Consider the following 13,835-nt stretch of genomic DNA (forward strand, 5'->3'; position numbering starts at 1 on the left):
AATCAATGGACACTTCTAAAATCTAAATACATGAGTCAAACAGAAGAGGCCTTCATGTACAGCTTGTAAACTTCTCAAGCAGTTCCATCTTTGAGTGGTCTGGCAGGGTTCCTATAGTCCCATTATAACTTGCAAATTACATCTGTCCCTTCACTATGATTATTTAAATGTTAATACTTATACTGTCAATGCCTCTGTATGTAGTTCTGACATGTCCTACACCAAAGGTTGAGAATCTAGTAACCTACAAATATTTTCAAATGGTTTGGATTACAATCTCATATGCCCCAGCTATGGTGCATAGTCAGGAAAAGTGGACTTTATAATTCAAGATATCTCAAAGATACCAAGTGATCTCACCTTGTGGCCATGGTGACTGGTGTAAACAGAAGAATTTGTCATTTTATCACCTTATATCCTTGCAAGGTGTTTTTTGGTTGAACTCTTTATTTACATTTGTTATACTCCTATATCAATTACATCATCATTTCATCTTTATTTAGAATTGTTCAATTATATATATATTGGTTAAGAATTTTTGTAGCATTCCTTTACTCATTAACATTCATACTTAGTGATGTGTAAATCTACAGTGCTATATAAATAAAGTATAATAATAATAATAATAATAATAATACTAAATATAATATATAGTATACCTATTTTTTGTTTTTTTTCTCCTATTTTTCACTAGTTACTGTGTAAGCCTCCTGTTGTGTTGGTTTCCGTAGGTAACCAACACAACAGAAGTCACAGCATTAGATAACTTCCACAGCATAAAACATCTTTCTAACAACAGAATCAGAAAACAGATTGGTATGGGCCCATTCCTGAAACTCAAAGAGCACAGTTGTAGAGTCAGGCACTGAAGGGCCCACCTGTGCAGCTGTAGTACAACATGGCCTAATGTACAGAAATATTAAATTACATGTTTGACTTTGTTCCTCTAGCATAATAGGCCAATAAAGCTCACACAATACATTTTATTGTAAGTTGCCTTGAGTCCTCTGTTTGGACAAAGGCAGGATATTACATAAATAAATAAATGAATAAATATTGTGTGGATTGTTGTACTATGGCTTTTAAAGATCCTAAAACTCTTAGAGTGTGGTCCTCAATTACTAGGGCCTAGGGATGTAAATTTTTACATTTTATTTTCACATGCAAGAACAAATAATTTCAGGTTTTATATCAGGTGCTGACTGTGGCTCAGATCACAAACTACTCATATCAAAAATAAAAGTAAAACTCAAGACGAAAACAAAACCAGGAATCATACTTTGCCCATATCTACTTTAGACAATTAATTGCTTTATAAAGAGTGTTCTAGCAAATACTACATTGTTAAAATTCAGTCTAAACATATCAGATCCTGATACTAACTTATTATTAGAACAAAAAGCTTTTCCCCTCCCTACTAATGCAACATAGCTGGGATATTGCCACCTTTCCAGATGTTTTGATTTCCTTGAACTATAGAGTTGGAAGATGCTATTTTCACATGCAAGAACAAATAATTTCAGGTTTTATATCAGGTGCTGACTGTGGCTCAGATCACAAACTACTCATATCAAAAATAAAAGTAAAACTCAAGACGAAAACAAAACCAGGAATCATACCAAAATATGATCTAAACAATATCTCATCGGAATTTATTGACAATATAAGAAACAGATTTGTGCTACTAAGCATAATAGACTGAGAACCAGAAGAACTATGATCTGGAGCCAGGGACATAATAAAAGGAAAATGCACAGAGACACTCTCAGTAGACAAAGAGAGAGAGAAGAAACTGATGGATAAAATGCTACAAGTAATAATGGAAAGAAGAGAAGCAAAACAAAAGGGAGATAGGAACAAACTAAGAACCATGAATGCAACAGTACAACAGCTAATGCAAAAAGATTAAAAAAACTACTACAATGATCAATGCAAAGAAATAGAAGATAACAACAAAAAGGGAAGAATGAGAGACCTATTCCACAAGATCTGGGAAATCAAAGGAAATTTCAAAAAAGGACTAGGACACTCTATAACAATAAAAATAACATAATTCAAGACCAAGGAGAAATAAAAAGACATTGGATGTAACACCCAGAAGAGTTATATAAAAGAGATGATAAAATGAATGACATGTGGAATGAAGAGCCATATGAAGATGAACCCAAAATTCTAAAAAGTGAGCTGGAAGCTGCAATAAGGGAAATGGCAAAAATAAAATAAAATAAATCACCAGGAACAGATGATATGCCAATCAAACTGCTGCAGTCCATGCTGGCAGAGTCAACTACCGTGTTAACTTTGATTGTTTTAACAAAAAGCGGGGTAGAAATAAAAGTTCTATTTATTTATTTTATTATGTTAACAGATATGGAAAACAAAACAATGGCCAACAGAATGGAAACGAAGACACAAAAGATTGCAGCAACTATAGGATCATAGCACTAATCTCCCACACAAGCAATATTATGCTCAAAATTCTGCAAGATAGACTTCAACCATACATGCAGAGAGAAATCCCAGAGATCCAAGTGGGGTTCAAGAAAGGAAGAGGCACTAGGGACCACACTGCAAACATACGATGGCTAATGGAGGTCATGAGGGAATTCCAAAAGAAAATCAGCATATAGCAAAGCCTTTGATGCATACAGTAGATCATGAAAGGCTGTGAAACACCTTTAAAGACATGGGAGTGCCAACACATCTGATAGTCCTGATGAGGAATTTGTACTTAGGAGAAGAGGCTACCGTCAGAACTGAACATGGAGAAACAGAATGATTCCCAACTGGCAAAGGAGTCAGACAAGGCTGCATCCTACCTGTTCAACTTATATGCAGAATGTATTATAGGAAAAGCAGGCCTGGACACAGAAGAAGGAGGAGTGAAAACAGGAAGAAGGAATATCAGCAATCTAAGATATGCAGATGACACCATAATACTAGCAAAAAACTTTGCAGACCTGGAACAACTGTTAAGAAAGATCAAGGAAGAAAGTGCAAAAGCAGGCTTACTATTGAAAATAAGGAAACAAAAATAATGACCACGGAGAATCTACACAAATTCAAGCTAGACAATGAAGAAATAGAAATAGTAAAATAGTTCTCATACCTGGGATCCAACATTGATAGAAATGGGGAATGCAGTCAGGAAGTCAGAAGAAGATTAAGAATGGGAAGAACAGCAATAAAAGAACTAGAAAAGATCCTAAAATGCAAAGATATACAACTCAGCATAAAAGTTAAAATCATACAAACCATTGTATTCCTCACTACCATCTATGGATGTGAGGGCTGGACAGTTAAGAAACAAGATAGGAAGAAAATCAATTCATTTGAGATGTTGTGCTGGGGATCCCATTTGAGATGTTGTGCTGGGGATCCCATGGACAGCCAAAAAGACAAACAAATGGGGACCCTAGAGCAAATCAAGCCAGAAATCTCTTTGGAAGCCAAGATGACAAAACTTAGGCTGATGCACTTCGGATACATTATGAGAAGACATGACTCACTGGGAAAAATAATAATGCTAGGAAAGGTGGAAGGAAGTAGAAAGAGAGGAAGAGAAACTTGCCACAGTATTTTGGACCCAGTGACATTTCCAAACAGTTTCCAAAGGCAGCCCCTTGTAGACTGCATTACAGGAATCCAACTGCAATGTAATGAAGGCATATGCCACTATTTCCAGATCTGACATCTCAAGGAATAGGCTGACGAATGAGTTTCAGCAAATACACTCCTGCCCCTTGCTGAAACCTGGGCATCCATGCTGAGGTCTGAGTCCATGCTGAGGTGACTTCATTGAAAAAAACTCCTACTATTGGCAGAACATGGAGAAAAGAGGTCTTTTCCTGAAACCCTCTTCCCTTGGTGCACCCTCAAAATGGGGGAGACAGTTTTCAAGCAGTACAGTGGGCAAGGATGTGGGCAAGGAAAAGAGAATGACAGAAAGTTCTGTTGTACTAGCAGGCATCCACAACCACTTTGCTTGTAGGTAAGGCAACCCAATTGAATGTTGTAGGAATTACATCTGTGTATACATGCATAGGATTAAACTGTAATACTTAATTACATAATTGATAACTGGTCTTCCTTATAGAAAGTAAGGTGCAGTTCTATATAATTAAGCTCCCAGATTTGGTACATTCCTGTTGCATATCAAGAGTTCACGTGGTTTTTTTTTTTCTGATATCACTTCATTTTAACATTTGTTTTCCAGATAAAGGCTTTTGTTCATATAATTCAGGTAAATTACAAGCATGCTGCTTATTGCTTGCATACGTTAAGAATGTATTTTAAGTTATTGATGCGCTTCTGCTACTTGTTGTGCACCATTATGATTGCTGATTTGTTTTGTGGATATCTTATTCTTGCTTTTCATTAATAGGTCTTTTATCCTAGCATTAGTTTTAATCTAGTTGCTTAGTGTTATGAAGATTTTGTGGAAAAAAAATATCCATTTATTTCCTAACCCTCTTTATTTGTTGTGATTTTAATTGAGGGTTTATATAACACTATTAACATTAGTACAATCTGCAAGAGTTCTGTTAAAAATTAAGAAATCATTAAGAATATACAAGATAAGACCACTCTATGTTGAAAGTCAAGTTTATGACTATATGTTAAGATATTTATGTATCAGTTATAAGAAAGAGAATTAAATCCAAATTTATGTTTGTTTCAAAGAGCTATGTATGTTGTTAATATTTATATGGATGGGTGTAAAAAACTTCAAAATTTTTTCATGACAAATTTGTTTTTGTAAATTTGTATAACGATAAAAAACAAAAAAAATCAATTACATTATAGATTTTCATCCATACTGAAACAGATATAAATGGAAAAATAAAGAAATAATCCACTTTATTGTGAATTATTAAAAAATTCCGATGCAAAACTGTGGAAGATAAAATATATCTGAGCAACAGTGCTTTACTGACAGGGTTAATGTACAAAAAAATTGAATTTCCAATCATTACTTCTCTTTTAGGATACGTTGTGTTTCATTTACACTTTCTGTAAGCCAATGTTTAGCCTTAAATCATAGATTCCTTATCCTTGTATACTTTATTTCCTTCACTGTAGGTTAGCCATTCTGGAAATGGTGGTAGTACATCGTGGTATTGTGCTAGAAAACCGGCATAGCTTAATTTAAGCCGCTTACTGCCAGCAACTAAACCATAAGCATTTCAACCTTTTAGAATGCCCTTCCCCTCCAAGAAAACTGGGAAATCACCAAATCATGAATAAATGGGGGGCCTCTAAGGGTCTGATTCAGCCACAAGTCTTGAGATTCCACAGAGTACATTAAGCTAAGATAGTATTTTTGGTCTCATTCCTTTTCACTTTTGTCTTGCCTGGCACTGGCAAGAATCACCACCACTGGACTTCACCATACTTGAACCACTTTAAAACCTCTCTGATATTGCTTTTGGCCCTTGAGCTGAAAGTCATTCCTACCTGAGTAGGAAGAAAAATTGTATTCACCCTTCTTTAATCATATTGGCACTTTAATTTACATATTGATTCTAGAGGAGAAGCAAAGCCAGTATATTGGAGCTGCAATATGACCAAAACATGAAGACTAGGAACTAGCCTGCATAACTGTTTTTCAAATCAAATTACATATAATGTCTCTAACATCTTTGTAGCATGTCCTCATACTGGTTAATTTGTGTTTACTGAACTCATTTCTATCATTCAACCTTGATCTATGTAGTATAAGCGCAATATTATCCCTCAAGTGCATCTCAGTTTACAAAGAATGAGAAACCTATGGCTTTCCAGATAGTGCTTGAACATCACTCTTATCACCCTTGACCATTGGTTGTATTGTCTGGGACTGATGGAAGTTGAAGTCCAACAGAAGACAGAGGGCCACAAGTTCCCAACTCTGGAAGTATACTTGACTTAGAATCATATAAAGACTTTTTTTCTTTTGGTTTTTTTCCAGTTCTTTATTGTTAAAATATATTTACATGTTCACCTGTACAGGCAAGACAACTGCTTCATAATGGTATTCTTTGTCCAATCTTTGTAATTTTTTGAAAATTCAGTATATAGAATATGCCTGTATAACTTTACAGGGGAACTGCTTCATGATGATAGTCTTTGTGCTAGCTCTCTATTTTTTTTAAATCAATATGCTTAGCACATCAACTTTTTCTTTAAATATTAGGTTTTTTAAAATATTTTATGCAAAATTCCTTCATCCGGTTAAACAACAGCAATATTAAACAACAGCAATATTTAGCAATAATCTAGAACCTTATTTTATACTGAACCTAGACTGAGGCTGCATCTGCAATGCAGAAATAATACAGGTTGACACCACTGTAACTGCCATAGCTTAGTGTTGTGTAATACTGGGAACTGTGGTTTTGGGAGACATTTAGCCTTCTCTGTCAGAGAGTTCTGGTGCCCCCAAAAACTACAGTTCCCAGAATTCCATAGCATGGAGTCATGGCAGTTAAAGTGATGTCAACCTGGATTATTTCTACAGTGCAGGTGCAGCCTAAATTAACTGAATATCAGTGCAACTTTAGTAATAACTAATTTTTCCCATTGATATCAGTAGGGATTTAATTCAGTTAATTTAGTATAAATCAATTCATGTCTTCTAATTTAATCTGTACATTCCTATTTCATTGATTGATCTCTACACATTGTGCAATAACTTCATAATAACATCTGCTAGCCAGTGTTCTCTAGCTCAGATTTATTGTGTATAACTCTTTCTCCCTTCAGGGTACATTGCATTTGCTACTTTTATCTGTGAAACACTTTACATCACCAAGGAAGAAAATAAAATTGTTTTGACTTCAGTTGTTCCGCTAGCCATTATTTCTTTTTTCCCTTTAGGTGGCTAAGAAAGATTGTTATAAAATAATTCAGAGAATTACAAAACACAGAAATATTTATGGTTGTTTAGTCAAATATTTGTTTTATCGCTACCTCTCTTCTTTTTATACTTTCAAAAATCAAGCTGAGATGTTTATGTATCAACCATTTTAGCACTTATTTCTGATCCATGGGTGTTTTATGTATTTCTTATTGTTGATGTGGGTCATGTAGCTCTACCTAATTTATCAGCTGACTTACATCCTAGTTCAAACGCAACACACAAGCTCATCATTAGGAAAGCAATTACCTGAAATTGTTCATCCTGCACATTATCCACAGGAATAATCTTCCCACTCCTCAGGCCCTTTTCCAAATTACCACCAGATACAAAGTGTTGGTTTTAACCTTTAAAGCCCTACATGGCTTGGGTCCTGACTTCTTGTGGGAACGCCTTCTCCCATATCATCCTCCCCGCGCTCTTTGTTCTGCTGGGAAGAATCTGCTTCAACCAAAGAGGACTAGACTTTCGGCAGTGACCCAGCATTCCTTTTCAGCAGTTGCTCCTAGACTCTGGAATGACCTGCTGGATGAGATCCATCAAATTACCACCTTGGAAACCTTTAAGAAGGCTATTAAGATGGATCTCTTCCGGCAGGCCTTTCCAGACTAGGTCCACCTTTATTTTCCTGCCTCTTCCCCCTTCACTTCTCTCCTCTTTTCTCCATCCCCTTTTCCATCCTATCTGGACCCCTGCTATACAGTTCTTTTTTACACATCTTCTACTGATTTTAACTGTGATTTTATACTATTGTTTTAATATCTCTCTGGTTTAATCTCTTTTTAGGATTACTATGTTTTTATACTGGGGGGAGGGATAGTTTTTTTTTTAGAGTTTTAACTGTATCTTGTTTTATTGCTGTAATCTGCTTGGATCCCAAGTGATTAAGTGGAATAATAATAATAATTAATAATAATAATAATAATAATAATAATTTTAGTTGCTTATTTAATACCTAATTTCTTCCTCTGTTTTTGACCACCTTATTTAACTTAGTTTGTCATTTTTATATATGTTAAGTTTGTTTATCTGTAAGTTGAACATGGGGACCATGGAGAGTCATACCTACTGTTCCAATTTCTGCTGTTCTTGCATAACTCCAGTATTTAGGGCAAGGTGATAGTTTTCAGGGTCTCTAGGTGATGCAATAAGCCATTTCATCCTGTTTTCAAACCGCATCCTTTTTAGGCCCTTGATGGTCTTTTTTCAAAAGCAGTTGGATAAGTCTAAAAGGCCTTTAGGGGAGAAATTACAATTCTTGTACATAATGAGTGTGTTTAGCATTTTGAGGGCCATAAATGGGGGAGGGGGGGAGATAAGGAGGTAAGAAAGGGGCCTGTGTTTTTCTTTAGAGAGACTGGGGCTGTAAACAGTTTATGATCTGCACTTTGCCAGCCCCGTTCTACCTACTCGTTCTGACGTTATGTACACCCGTAGCTCATGCTATGCCACTTTTAATTTTGGTGTTGGGAATCTTAAAGCCTGTGTCACTTTGGAGTGGGAGATCTGAGCCCTGTTTGTGCAAGGAGCTACTGCCTTTTCAGTAAATTCTGGCTTTTTATTAGCATTCAGAGGTTACTGGCAGATAGCTAAATTAAACCTTGTACTGGTACTGCAGCAGGAGCAGCAGTATGACATATTATTTTTACTAATAAACTTTCCTCTACAGTCTTCAGTGCCTCCTGTAAACCATCCTCAAAGGGTTTGTTGAAAGCTTGGAGCAAGTTTTTGGAGTAGGCAGGTGGCTGCACCAGTTAGGAGAGAACACCTCCTCCAGATTCTGCTGAGAGAAGCATTTCTTTCAATTGATGTTCCCTATATGGATTCCAGCTAGAATTCTCCCTCTTGTGTTCAATTTAACTTTCCAGTCATCTTTTCATCACCCCAATCCCAGCCCTTTTCCCTTTCTCATATTAATACACCTGGGCTTTCACTCCCTTTCATCTTGGTTCAATGATGTGTCTGTTGGCAAGTATATTAAATTGGGACCAGCTATCAGAAAAATCATCCAGCTACAGCCAAAAAACAATATACACAGCAGAATATACAAACAAAACAACAAAACCCAGCTATTGGTATTGGCAGTGCACTGAACACTTTTCACAATACAAAACAAAACAAAACACAAAACACAGTTGATTCATCCAAGGTTCTGGAGGCTTTTATCTTCAGTTGTAATATGTACAATATAATACAATATACGTGTGTGTGTGTGTGTGTGTATTCTTCTCTGACTGTCAATCAATTCCAAAGTCTGCCTCACAGCTACAAACTAACTCACAGTATCTTACATCAAGCAACCTGCTGATCCAACAATAACTCACAACCAAACAAACATTCCAACTGTCAGTTCTCGACTGTCAACTGATATGTGACCAGTCTCCTGATTCACTAATATAGAATGTTGGCTGTGAGTCACCATTCAGTCAGTAAAAGTATTTTTCTGTTGTTTAAAGGCATATTACACCAACAATGTCTACAAAGTTAAAGAGAGATTAAAAGCAATCAAGTTCTGTTCCTAATCTAGGATTTGTAGTAGAGTTCAAATGTGGTTTTAAATGCTGAGTTATGAACACACAGTGGTTGACAATAGTTAACACAAATGTAAATATTACCCAGTCATGTTAATGAGAAAGATGGCTATTAACCCCTTTGTGGGAGAGTTCTACTGTTTTGCGACAGAGTAGGTTATCTGAAATGTCAAAGGGTTTATATTAAAATCACAGTCTTGCATTCACAATAAACTTATCTATGCTAAATGAGGGGTGGGTAGCATGGTGTAGTGGTATGAGTGTTGGACTACGACTCTAGAGGCTAGGGTTTGAATCCCTGCTCAGCCATGTAAACCCAGTAGGTGACCTTGAGCAAGTCACACTCTCTTAGTCTTAGAGGACAGCACAAAGCAAACCCTCTGAACAGATTTTGCTAAAATAACCCTGTGATAGGTTTGCTTTGTGTGTGTGTTGTGTGCCTTCAAGTCATTTCTGACTTACAGCAGTCCTAAGGCAAATGTATTATGGGGTTTTCTTGGCATGTCAGAAACAACTTGAAAGCATAGAACAACAACAGGCTGCATGTGGTCCTTGGGACCCCCTGTATGTGGCTTCTGAAGACCTTAGAGCCTAGAATCATAGAATCACAGAGTTGGAAGAGACCGCAAGAGCCATCTAGTCCAACCCCCTGCCATGCAGGAAATCTCAATCAAAGCATCCCTGACAGATGGCTATCCAGCCTCTGTTTAAAGACCTCTAAGGAAGGAGACTCCACTATACTCCGAGGGAGTGTGTTCCACTGTCGAACAGCCCTTACTGTCAGGAAGTTCCTCCTAATGTTCAGGTGGAATCTCTTTTCCTGTAGCTTGCATCCATTTTCTGGATCCTAGTCTCTGCAACAGCAGAAAACAATCTAGCTCCCTCCTCAATATGACATCCCTTCAAGTATTTAAACAGGGCTATCATATCACCTCTTAACCTGCTCTTCTCCAGGCTAAACATCCTCAGCTCCCTCAGTCGCTCCTCATTGGGCATGGTTTCCAGATCTTTCACCATTTTAGTCACCGTCCTTTAAACACGCTCCAGTTTCTCAACATCCTTTTTGAATTGTGGTGCCCAGAACTGGACACAGTATTCCAGGTGGGGCCTGACCAGAGCAGAATAGAATGCCACTATTACTTCCCTTGATCTGGACATTATACTTCTATTGATGCAGCCTAAAATTGCATTGGTCTTTTTAGCTGCTGCATCGCACTATTGACTCATGTTCAACTTGTGGTCTACTTGGACTCCTAGATCCTTTTCACATGTAGTCTCGTTCAGCCAGGTATCACCCATTCTATATTTGTGCATTTCATTTTTCCGCCCTAAGTGCAGTACCTTACATTTCTCCATGTTGAAATTCATTTTGTTAGCTTTGGCCCAGCTTTCTAATCTATTAAGGTCATTTTGAATTTTGATCCTGTCCTCTAGAGTATTAGCTATTCCTCTTAGTTTGGTGTCATCTGCAAATGTGATAGGTATGCCCCTAATTCTTTCATCCAAGTCATTGATAAAGATATTGAACAGCACTGGGCCCAGGACAGAGCCCTGTGGGACCCCACTGGTCACTTCTCTCCAGGATGAAAAGGAGCCATTGTTGAGAACCCTTTGGGTTCGGCCAGTCAATCAATTACTAATCCATGTAACAGTTACTTTGTCTAGCCCACATTTCACTAGCTTGTTTGCAAGAATGTCATGAGGAACCCTGTCAAAAGCCTTGATGAAATTCCCTTCATCTACCAAGCTGGTAATTTTATCAAAAAAAGAGATTAGATTTGTCTGACATGACTTGTTTCTCTGAAACCCATGTTGACTTTTTGTGATTATGGCATTGCTTTCTAGATACAATTTTCCAATTAAAAAAATCAGGACAGTTTTCAGGTAAAAGCTGGCCAAAAGCCCCCAAACCATCTGCAAGTGTGTTATTTCACTTCCCCAGCCATTCATAATCCCAAACCCTCCTAACCCTAAGAAAAAGAAAAAATAACCTTAAAGATGGCCAAAATGATGGCAAGAAGTTACACACCTGTCTGGGCTACTGAATGAGCATGAGGTGGAATGGCCCTCATCCCCTCGGCAGTTGCCCATCCCTAAATGGTGCTAAATGGTGCAGTTAAGTAATTTTAGATTCCAGACTTAATGATTTTATAGGGGGCTCCTCTTCACGTGGTAATATGCATATGAAGACACACCCAACTAAAGGTGGTGGCAGGTTTGGGTGTGCAACGCCAGTACCCTGGTGAGATCAAACTCTTCTACCCAAAAAAGGCTCTGAAGCTGAATGTGAAGTTCAAAAGGGGGGAAATTTAATTTAAAGGACAAAATAAAGAGTTTTCTCCTCCCCAGCTCTAAACAAAAGGTACTTTACAGTTGCAGCAATCTTCAGGTTGTCATCTTTCTGGGTCTGATGGTTTGCTCTCCTCACTCAATGGAGCTGGTGCAGGGTCTTTCAGCTCCTGAACTCCTTTATTTTCTTGCTGATGGTAACTAATTCGGCTGAGGTGTAAGAAATGCCCTTTCCGGCTGTCTGGGCCTGCTTGCCACCAAAATACAGCTCTCTGCTTGCTCTCAGCAAAAACTGCTCCCCCACTAAAAACCTCTAGCTACAGCAGAGCATGTTGGGAAAGGGCAAACCAAACCTGGAAATAATGCAGGGGAATCCTACAGCTCCTCCCACAAACTAATACAAAGAACTTTTCTACACTAAACATACTATGGCCTGAACCAAAATGAAAGAAAATGCAGGGGAAAGTTTCAATCAGTCCTGGCAGGACATCACAATGCACTCTATTGAATCCTTTGAAATGTTGATATACCAACTTTCCTGTGTTTAGACCTTCCATTTTGCTGAATGGGCTTACTGTTCCAAAGTCCAACAGCACCACTTGCGTTGCTGTATTTCAGTCTACGTCATACAACAACTTTGGTCCTCTTTATGAATATAAAAGGGGAAGGCACTTGTTTTGTTTTAGCTATGTTTCTCTTCTGTGACATTTGCAAACTACACACATGTCGAAGGAGATTTGAAAGGGGTATTCTTTTCAGTCTCTTTGGTTCTGTTCATTGATTCACCTAACTGTAATATTTACTCATTTTGAATCTTACATTTTCCAAGAAGGCCAAAATGCAGTAGGAGTCTTGTATTATAAAAACTTAAATTAAATATGCTTGACTGCAAACTCTGGGACAATTTGTTTTCTCTGCTGCGTAGAAATAAAAAGAAGAGGGTAAGCATGTTTACATAAAGTTAAGGAGGCAACTAATGTTTGAACATATACTTGCTTTTCCTTACATGACCCAATATTAAAGAGTCATAATGGACTTAGAATCTGCATTTGCTGACTAAGCTCTAGTTCTTTTAGTAAGTGCTATGCTTGCTTCATTAATATTTGAAATTCTATTATTCTTTGTGTGTTGGCAACTATCATTTGTCTTATGAGAAACAAATGAATATACTGACTGACTGTTAACTATTAATGAACTTTCATAAATATAGCCTTCATTTTGTATAATAGTAGAATTAATCCAATAATAGTTCTTTTTCTTTTCTTTTTTTTTTAGGATCCAAACGAATAAGTGATAGTGAAGTCTCAGACTATGATTGTGATGATGGAATAGGAGTAGTGTCAGGTAAGAAAATTTTTCCTGCTCACTTTAGAAATGTCACAATATAATCTAGCTCCCAACGTGAATCAGAGAAAAGTACGTATTAGTACTTAATGAATCTGAAAGCTTTTCTAAAATTTGAGTTGTATTTTAAAATGTTATTTTAGAAATTCACTGTTCTGTGTTACGAATTATTTTGCAGCATTAACATTACTTGGGCCAGAAGTGTAGGAAATAACCAGTTTTAGACACACTGAAATGAACCAACTATCTGCTATTCAACTTTTAGAGGAAAATAAAACATAAAAAAGATTCAAATTGAATAATCAAATTCTTAAACCAGAAGTGTCACAAACTACATACAAGCTAAGAAACAAAATGTAAATGACAAAAGATTTGTCATCTAATTTTTGAAATATCTGTCAAAAATCTAAATAGATCTGTTGCTACTATTACCAGCAGCTTAGCGTACCTAAACAGGAACATGACCAAGTTCACTTCTCTTTCGTTCTCTCTCTCTCTCTCTCTCTCTCTCTCTCTCACACACACACACACACACAGAGTGATTACTGAACTATAGGTTTCTCTTTGAAATAGGGTCAGCTTTCTGTATCCACAGATTCGGCATCCACGGATCCCACCATCCATAGCTTGAAATATATATATTTTTAAATTCCAAAAAGCAAACCTTGATTTTGCCATTTTATATAAGGGACACCATTTTATTACCCCATTGTATATAATGGGACTTGAGCATCTGCAGATTTTGATATCCATATGAAGTCATGGGACCAAAC

At 37.0% G+C, this 13,835-nt stretch overlaps 1 protein-coding gene across 49 annotated transcripts in view; it reads left to right on the forward strand.

The window, feature by feature from the left end:
* Nucleotides 1-13,835, forward strand: part of RIMS2 (regulating synaptic membrane exocytosis 2) — a 454,948-nt gene that overhangs the window by 270,186 nt on the left and 170,927 nt on the right. For 35 of the 49 annotated variants that reach the window (XM_089517761.1, XM_089517766.1, XM_089517768.1 and 32 more), the window contains 2 exons: nucleotides 4,217-4,243; nucleotides 12,994-13,062. In XM_089517761.1, coding sequence (XP_089373887.1) covers nucleotides 4,217-4,243; nucleotides 12,994-13,062 — 96 coding nt within the window. The remainder of the gene's footprint in view (nucleotides 1-4,216; nucleotides 4,244-12,993; nucleotides 13,063-13,835) is intronic. The other 14 variants (XM_089517789.1, XM_089517785.1, XM_089517813.1 and 11 more) reach the window with 1 other exon arrangement.

The sequence above is a fragment of the Sceloporus occidentalis genome, unplaced genomic scaffold, assembly GCF_023333645.1.
Source record: "Sceloporus occidentalis isolate IW3139 unplaced genomic scaffold, rSceOcc1.0.p SCAF_3, whole genome shotgun sequence".
Classification (NCBI taxonomy): domain Eukaryota; kingdom Metazoa; phylum Chordata; class Lepidosauria; order Squamata; family Phrynosomatidae; genus Sceloporus; species Sceloporus occidentalis.